Source organism: Verticillium alfalfae, genomic scaffold, assembly GCF_000150825.1.
Source record: "Verticillium alfalfae VaMs.102 supercont1.17 genomic scaffold, whole genome shotgun sequence".
NCBI classification, from domain to species: domain Eukaryota; kingdom Fungi; phylum Ascomycota; class Sordariomycetes; order Glomerellales; family Plectosphaerellaceae; genus Verticillium; species Verticillium alfalfae.
In genome coordinates, this window is record NW_003315022.1 from 326,514 (window position 1) to 334,431 (window position 7,918).

At 55.4% G+C, this 7,918-nt stretch overlaps 4 protein-coding genes across 4 annotated transcripts in view; 2 read left to right on the plus strand and 2 right to left on the minus strand.

Annotated features, from left to right (window-relative positions):
• Positions 1 to 1,524, minus strand: VDBG_09956 (conserved hypothetical protein; the record flags this gene model as incomplete). Its single annotated transcript, XM_002999870.1, has 2 exons — positions 1 to 98; positions 156 to 1,524. 2 exons carry the CDS (start codon positions 1,522 to 1,524, stop codon positions 1 to 3), a joined length of 1,467 nt encoding a protein of 488 aa, XP_002999916.1.
• Positions 1,525 to 3,078: 1,554 nt separating this feature from the next.
• Positions 3,079 to 4,087, plus strand: VDBG_09957 (15-hydroxyprostaglandin dehydrogenase; the record flags this gene model as incomplete). The annotated part of the gene is made up of 5 exons (XM_002999871.1): positions 3,079 to 3,120; positions 3,170 to 3,532; positions 3,602 to 3,664; positions 3,726 to 3,817; positions 3,868 to 4,087. 5 exons carry the CDS (start codon positions 3,079 to 3,081, stop codon positions 4,085 to 4,087), a joined length of 780 nt encoding a protein of 259 aa, XP_002999917.1.
• Positions 4,088 to 5,372: 1,285 nt separating this feature from the next.
• On the plus strand, positions 5,373 to 6,613 carry VDBG_09958 (exoglucanase-6A; the record flags this gene model as incomplete). The annotated part of the gene is made up of 2 exons (XM_002999872.1): positions 5,373 to 5,611; positions 5,665 to 6,613. 2 exons carry the CDS (start codon positions 5,373 to 5,375, stop codon positions 6,611 to 6,613), a joined length of 1,188 nt encoding a protein of 395 aa, XP_002999918.1.
• A 612-nt stretch (positions 6,614 to 7,225) lies between these two features.
• VDBG_09959 (cyclic nucleotide-binding domain-containing protein) overlaps positions 7,226 to 7,918 on the minus strand; it is a gene marked incomplete at both ends in the record, with an annotated part of 3,043 nt that continues 2,350 nt past the window's right edge. The window contains one exon of the mRNA XM_002999873.1: positions 7,226 to 7,849. Coding sequence (XP_002999919.1) covers positions 7,226 to 7,849 — 624 coding nt within the window. The remainder of the gene's footprint in view (positions 7,850 to 7,918) is intronic.

Here is a 7,918-nt window from a genome sequence, read left to right on the forward strand (position 1 = left end):
CTAGTGATACTTATTTTTGTCGGCATTTTCGTCATTCTCGAGGAAAATCTCGATCTTATCGTTCATCCTTGGGCCGATGTCCTGGCAGCAGAGACAAGCTACGCCCTAGTATCAGCATACCGCCTCTCGCGATCAGAAAATAAGACTGAACTCACCGATGATTCCGATAACGCCGAAAGAAAGAGAAGATAAAGCTGTCGTCCGCAGACCAACAACGTAGCTTTGCTGAAACGCCGCGCCTGCCGCTACCATGATATCAGGCGAGATCCCTGGCACCTGTGCCAGAGCTGCAGACCCGAGCGGCAAAGCCGCCATGAGAGCAGCGACTGACGACTCTGGCAGGCCCGCTGCTGTAGCAGCTGCAGGCACAATGCGCGCGGCCTCTGTGCTCTGGACGTTGGTCAATATGGTCGTATACACCGAGATAGCGACAGAGCCGCCCGCAAAACGGGCCACGCCGGCGAGGCCACCTGATATACCGAGCTCTACTTGGTCTGTGCCGAACTGAATGAAGGCAATGCTAAGATACTGAGCCCAGCCAAAGCCGACCTCGGAGAGGAAGATCATGGCAATCATGAGGCCTTTGCGGTCCGGAGTGCCGAGAGCGAGAAGGGCGCCGAAGACGACCATGACAGTCACGCTGCCAGTCAATGTCCAGCGCCAGTGGCCTATCTTAGAACCAAGGAGGGTTAGAAGTACGGCGCCAAAAGTGAGACCGAGATTCTGGGGCAGGGTGAGAACGATGGCGTAGCGGAAATCGGTCGTCTCGTTTGTGAAGAATACGGCGATCATGGTCGGCCAGATGACGTTGAGGGCGTAGTAGAACATTGTGACGACAAAGCCAGCGACGAAAGGGGCAGTTAGTCGGCGGCCCTTGTCACGGGTAAAGATGCGGGTTGGTGTCAGGGGCTGCTTTAGGGGGGCAAAGGTTTCCCAAAGCCCGAACAGTGTCATCAGAACAAATCCAGAGACAAGGGTACCAATGACACGGGGATTATTTGAGGGCAGCGTTGTTGTGTAAACAATGCCCGTCAAGATGAGCGTGGTTGCAACGATGAAGAGAAAAGCACCGACGTAGTCAAGCTCGCGAAGAGCCTGAGAGAAGGGCAAGCCGCGTGGATGTCGTGGCGGGAAGTAGTAGAAGTAGAGTCCAGCGAAGGAGAAGACGACCGCAATGGCGGGTGCATAAAATAGCCATCTCCAAGCCTCGCCTTCCTCGATGGCGAAGCGTCCAGCGACGGGACCAACAACAACTGCGAAGTAGACTCCAATATCGGCCAAAACAATGGCGGAGTGACGCCATTTGTTCGGTAACAACTCTGGCAGCGCAAAAGCGGCAAGCTGGGCATTGCCTGCACCAAACCCTATCAGAGCACATGATACGATGAGAGACGTCGTGTTCTTTGCGGTACCTCCAACAATAAAACCTATGAAGAGCAGTACGTTGCCGCCCACGATGAACCAACGACGGCCGAAGAGGTCTGAGTTGGCACCACAAATCATAAAGGCAATCGTCACTGTCATGGTGTAGATTGGGATATACCATGCGGATGCAGTGGGATCGCCAAGCTGAGCCGATACAACTGATTGAGCAGCACTAAGAGCGGGAACAATCCAGAATGATATGCCATAGGAGAGCGCGAGGATCTGTCCAGAATTGTCAGCAATCGGGTTCGAAACGTGCATTTGAGGTTGAGAGACGCGCCCAAACAACTATCCAAGTCTTGAAGGTGACATTGTATTCTGTATCATCATTCGGAACAAATGCTATGTCCTGGTTCTCTGTGTGCACAGCATCTCTCGTCTTCTCCACATCAACCTCTGAATGTTGTCGCATGGATGAGCCGTCCCTAGTCGCAGCTGTTGCATGCGCGGTCTCGGAGGTGGACATGACGGAGCGAGGCTTCGTGTTGCAGTATTTCGTTTAGATTGAAAGACAAGATGCTCGCAGGCCTTGGAAATACATCGTCGCTTCAGGGAAGGGAAGTGGAATCGGGCGCGACAGACTATATGCCTGGCCCTCACCGGCGTGACAACTTCCCCTCCGACAGTCTCGACTACTCAGTAGCTTGTCCTGTCCGCAGCTTCTGCGCCACCTAACACGTCAACATCTCTTGAAGCAGTGACTCGACTCGCGCACGATCAATCTAGGAGTCTGTTCAGCAGTGTCAGAGTGCTCTAGTCGGTTCTTGTTGTGTTAGCGCCGGGAGTTGGTCCGATCACTTGAACATGCCTTCTCCCCCGCAGCCCGCATTGCGGAAAACCATCTCCAGACCCCACTCCGAACAGCCCTACAGCCCTGCGGATACGTTATGAGCTTTCTTGTAAGATTCCTCGTGACGATGAGGACACAGGTCTTGTTGTCAAGGGCGTTGGAAGAATGATTCAATGAAAGAGAATGCCACTTGTAGCAGCACCTATCATGAAATCCGAATTACAGAACACCCACTGCGACCAAGGCGCGAGGGGCGAGTGGCATCTCGTTCAACGTTGGCTGAACAAGCTTCAACAGATAGACGAAGACTGGAAGTGCGACCCGACTTGATACGAGAAGTATTGGCGCAAATACTGGATTGCGGTGCAAGGCAGCCGAGTAACAGCCAGCTGGATAAGGACACCCGGAGCCTTAGCCATTCGATCCAGGCGGTAGGGCTGCAGTTTCAGGCTTTCCCGTGCCCGATAGGGCTAGATCTGGCGTGACAAGGCCTGATCGGGTGCTCTAAGCCCAGCATGAGGGGGCACTGGTGGCTTGTGACCAGGTATCCAACTCAAAACGTTCGCTGTCGGTATCGTGGTTGACATATGAAATGCCGGAACGGGGGCTTGCAAACGAAATGCTGGGTGTCGAGAGCCGATGCAAGTGAGTGATGCGGAGGCCCGTCGCGCCGATGCTTGGCTCTTAGGAGCAGCAAGGCAAGGATACAGCACCCTCAATGAGCAGTGCTCGTGCGCTTTCCTGTCGACTTAGTCTTCGAGCGAGTGTTGCTGGTCTCAGGTGTAGGGTCCTCGATTTTTCGAAGTCAGAAAACACGAACAGGTTCAGAGCCAGGTATACCTGGCATTGCATCGATCAACGTCATGATGGCAGACAAAAGAGTAGCTATCATAACAGGCGCTTCTGTACGAGCCGGTCCTAGACAGCAAAAAAAGAAGTGCTGACACGATTTAGTCCGGCATGGGAGAGGCCCTCTCGCGAGACCTTGCGAGCAAGGGCTGGCATGTCGCTATGGCCGACCTTAATACCAACGACACGCTGTCGTTAGAGCTCGGACGAAACGCCAGCTTTCACAAGACAGACGTAGCCGACTATGATAGCCAAGCAAAGACATTTCAAGAAGTCTGGAATGAACATGGTCGCATCGATGCTTTGCTCGCAAACGCGGGCATCGTTGACAAGGAGTCCTTGTACATCTTTGACCATCGAGACTCAGATATCATCCCTCCCAAACCTAGCCTGCTGTGCACTGATATCGATTGGAAGGGTGTCGTCTACGGAACGCAACTGGCAACGCACTTTATGCGCAAGAACAAGGTCCCAGGCGGCATCATCGTGGCGACGGGAAGCGTGGCGGCATTATACCCGCACGAGACGTATCCAGAGTATGACGGGGCCAAGGCGGCAGTCGTTAATTTCGTTCGAGCAACATCACGAGTGCTCAAGATTGTGCGTCTGCGGAATTGACTGCTGTCATGTTGGTCTGCCAAAGGCTGATGCGGTGTGACAGAAGGAGAATATCCGAATCAACGTTGTGTTGCCCGGCATCGTGGCTACCAGCATCATCCCACCGGAGATGGTAGCTGCCGTTTCCCCTGAATGGTAAAGACTCAAGCGCCAGTGGCAAGCAGTGAGCTGACGTTACTGCCCAGTATGACGCCCATTTCGAGTATTGTCGCAGCGTACGGTACGTTTCTCGAGGACGATACGCTCAGTGGCCAGGCGATCGAGTGCTCGGCAGAGAAAAGACTATTCGTACCGACGATGGAGCCGCTTAATGGCCATGTTTCGAAGCGAGCCGTGACTGTATGGGAGCCGCTTTTCAAGATGTATCACCATGAAGGTTCGGGATTGCCCGATGCCATCGAGTGACGAGGCCAGAGGCGTGTCGAGGTACTTCGGTTCTGGAAAAAAAGACAAGGGGGAGCCATTGCCTCGAGAAGGTGAGAATGAACGCGAAGGATTTGCCAAGCCGGCGTTGCGACCAGCGTAGCGGATGAGCCCGACGTAAGGGAGCTAGTTGATCTTTTCGACCAGACACCCAGGTAGGCATGAGCATATGGAGTCTCGCCGGTGCTTCGACATGCTGATGATGGTTATGCCAAGCAGGTTTGGCGGAGTGTCGGTCCTCGCTCCAGTGGGTGCAGGAATGGGTGCTTCGGTGCGGGGTAGTAGCTCTTGCTTGTTCTTTTGGGGAACCAATGACTCAGTGTATTTCAAGGTTTGGCCTGTGCGCCTGCCGCTCCAAAGGTTCCTGGCTGGTTCTTGGCCTCTTTGAGATTTTCTCTCCGACCTCCTTACCATCGCGACCATGGCCTCCACACCATATCACGGCACATGCCGACCCCCAGATGGTTCATTTCGGCTGTGCATTAAATACCATGTATGCGCTATGACCGTCATCGTCATGGGCCAAATACTTCCCCATCACGACATCTCAATCGGCTAGCTGGCCCCTCCCATCCGTCCCGGCTCAATGCAGTGCTCCACTACGTTCCGTCTTTCCGGAGCACCACTCTCCGTTCAGCGCAATCAAGTAACCCGAGACGCCCTCCAGCACAGAGCCGAGCCAGACTCTGGCGTTCATGGGCCACTCACAAGTGCATTCAAAAACACAAAAGGGCAAGGCTCGAGGTCCCAGAGGCTCGGCGCCAGATATGTGATCTTGCATCTCTCGTCACGTCAGGCACGAGGAGGGCAACGAGCCGCGTCAATGCCCACGTTTCCCTGATCTTCCTTCAACCCCGCCGACTCCCAATCCCTTGGCACGGAGAAGATGGCGATCGACATTACCGTTTGGGGTAGAGAGGGGGGTCCAAACCTTCAATGTTGCCTCGGGGACTTCGTGGCATCTCCGGCTTCAGTGAACCTCCACCTTGCATGGGCTGTTGAACCCAGGTGTCAACCTGAAGCGTGCTGCGCCTCTGGGCCATCATTTGCTGCGAAATTCAAGTCTTGGCTTTCGTCTTGACTAGATCCTCAACTTTCAGCCTGCAATGGTCACGACGGCACTGCGGTCAGCCATCCATCTTGGCAGGAGTATAAGATGCCTTGGTTCTGGCAACTTGGATCTGGCGCAAGGTCCCCTCTCGCTCTCCGCCAGTCAGAGGCTGTCATCAGTTGCTCAGAAGCATAAGGATACAGACACATCGCCGACATGTCTACGAAGAGCTTCCTAGTCGCCGCGGCCTTGACGACGGTTGCGCTGGCCGTTCCCCACAGGAACAAATGCCGCGACGTCGCCACCTATGAAGGCAACCCGCTTGCCGATGTTCAGCTGTATCCTGATCCATACTATGTCAACGAGATCGAGACTCTAGCCATTCCACAAATCGAGGACGAGGAGCTTGTGGCAGCCGCCAAGGCGGTTACCAAGATCTCGACCTTCCAGTGGCTGTAAGATAAATTGCCTGTTGGATGTTGGCTTGTGGCAGCCAAAAGACTGACAGGACCAGTGACAAAATATCCAAGCTTGATCTCCTAAACAGCACGCTCCATGAGATTCGTGCGGCCAACGACGCTGGCGCAAGCCCTCCTTACGCCGCCACTATTGTTGTGTACAACTTCCCCGACAGGGACTGCTCGGCCAAGGCGTCGGCCGGTGAGCTTATCCTCGCCGAGGACGGTCTCAACCGTTACAAGACGGAATACATTGATCCCATCGCGGCCCTCATCAAGAAGTTCTCCGACATCCGTACTGTCATCGCTTACGAGCCCGATGGTCTCGCCAACCTTGTCACCAACATGGCTGTTGAGAAGTGCGCCAATGCCGCTTCCGCCTACCGTGAGGCAACCGAGTACGGCCTCGCCACACTCAACTTCGCCAATGTCGCCATATACGTTGATGCTGGCCACGCCGGCTGGCTGGGCTGGGATGGCAACCTCCAGCCTACGGCCGAGCTCTACGCCGAGCTCTACAAGAACGCTGGCTCCCCCAAGGCCGTCCGTGGCGTCGTCACCAACGTCTCCAACTTCAACGGCTACAACCTCACAACGCCCCCCGCCTACACAGAGCCGAATGCGCAGTGGGACGAGTCCAAGTTCCACGACGCCCTCGCTCCCCACCTCGAGACAGCCGGGTACCCGGCACACTTCATTGTCGACCAGGGCCGCTCCGGGGTCCAGCCAGGCTTGCGCTCCGCTTGGTCCCACTGGTGCAACATCAACGGCACGGGCTTCGGTCCTCGGCCGACGACCGAGATTGCCGATGAAATCACCGACGCCATCGTCTGGATCAAGCCCGGCGGTGAGAGCGACGGCACCAGCGATGAGACGGCCGTTCGCTTTGATGAGAACTGCCACAGCCCCTCGGCCTTCCAGCCTGCGCCCGAAGCCGGCGGTTGGTTCCAGGCGTACTTTGAGATGCTTCTGAAGAACGCGAACCCCCCTCTGGCGTGATCCTAGGAAATTGAACATTGCCAGACCATTGACTTTGGAACCTGTGCCGTGCTCATATGATGTGTGACGAACTTGGGCCTGCGATGATGACGCGTGGAGACGAAGGACGTAGAGAGTCGTTTGCAAATTTCATTGACGCTAGATAATCGCCATCTAGCCGTCCTTACAACGCCAAATTCCGCTCCAGTGCAAAAGGTCTAGCGACCCGATGAGATGGGCGCGCCAGGGTGCGGCGTGATACCCCTTCAGCATTCGCCATCAAACGTCCCTGGTCAGTCAAACAGAGAGGCAGTAAGGCGTGAACACGCGTGTACATCAAGCTCTCAACGCATAAAACAGGGTATTAATATCTACTGTGATCATCATGATACGCAATCAGAGGCCTGCTGTCTGCCAGGGCCACCCACAAACACCATTCACCGTGCCCAACGACTACGTAGAGTACACGGCTCAGGTACAACCCACTGTGGCCCAAGCTTTTCTCTCACCTTACACAAACACCACCCGCTGGCTAGATCCATGCCTTGTTCGTAAACTATGTCAAAACCTGCGCTGTCCGGTTCGACTCGAGACGTGAAGTAGTACTGTTGATCCCACATGGTCTCGTCGCCATCAACGTAATACTCCGGTTCCCTTTTCGACGATAAATCGAACCGGCTTCCTTGTTCGTCTGCGGAAACTCATCGTACGGCCTGGAACTCCCACATTGAGTCCCATCGGATTTTTGCTCATCGACATAGCCCTCGCCATGAGCTTTGGCCGGTCTCCGTCGTCAGAAGAGCTGGGCGACGGCAGGCCATTACCGCCTCGCTCGTCAAAGCCCCAGCGCGCCACACCACCGGTGCGGATCCACCCCTCGAGGTTGCGGCACTGGCTGACGTCGACCCAAGTCAGCCGTCCACAGCCGTCGAGTAGATTCTCAACGCCATTGCCGGTGACTCGCACGCAGCCACGGACCGAGATGCCCTGCAACTCGTTCAGGTGCAGCGCAACTGATTGCAAGCTGGCGTCCGATACGGCACTGCCACAGAATGCGAGCCGCAGCTCCTGCAGAAGAGGAAGGCCGAGCGCAACAACCTCGGTAGACGTGTCGGACAGGGCGCAGCAGAACGAAAGATCAAGATGGGTCAGGTTCTTCGCGGCCCCCACCAGCGCGACAATTGCATTATCAGACAGATATGTGCAATCGGCAAGGCACAGTCGATTGAGGCCGAGAAATCGAAAGGGCGCCCAGGACTGAAATCCAGCATCGGTGATGGATGTGCAACGTGTGAGGGACAGTGACCTCAGGCGCGTCGAAGGAAT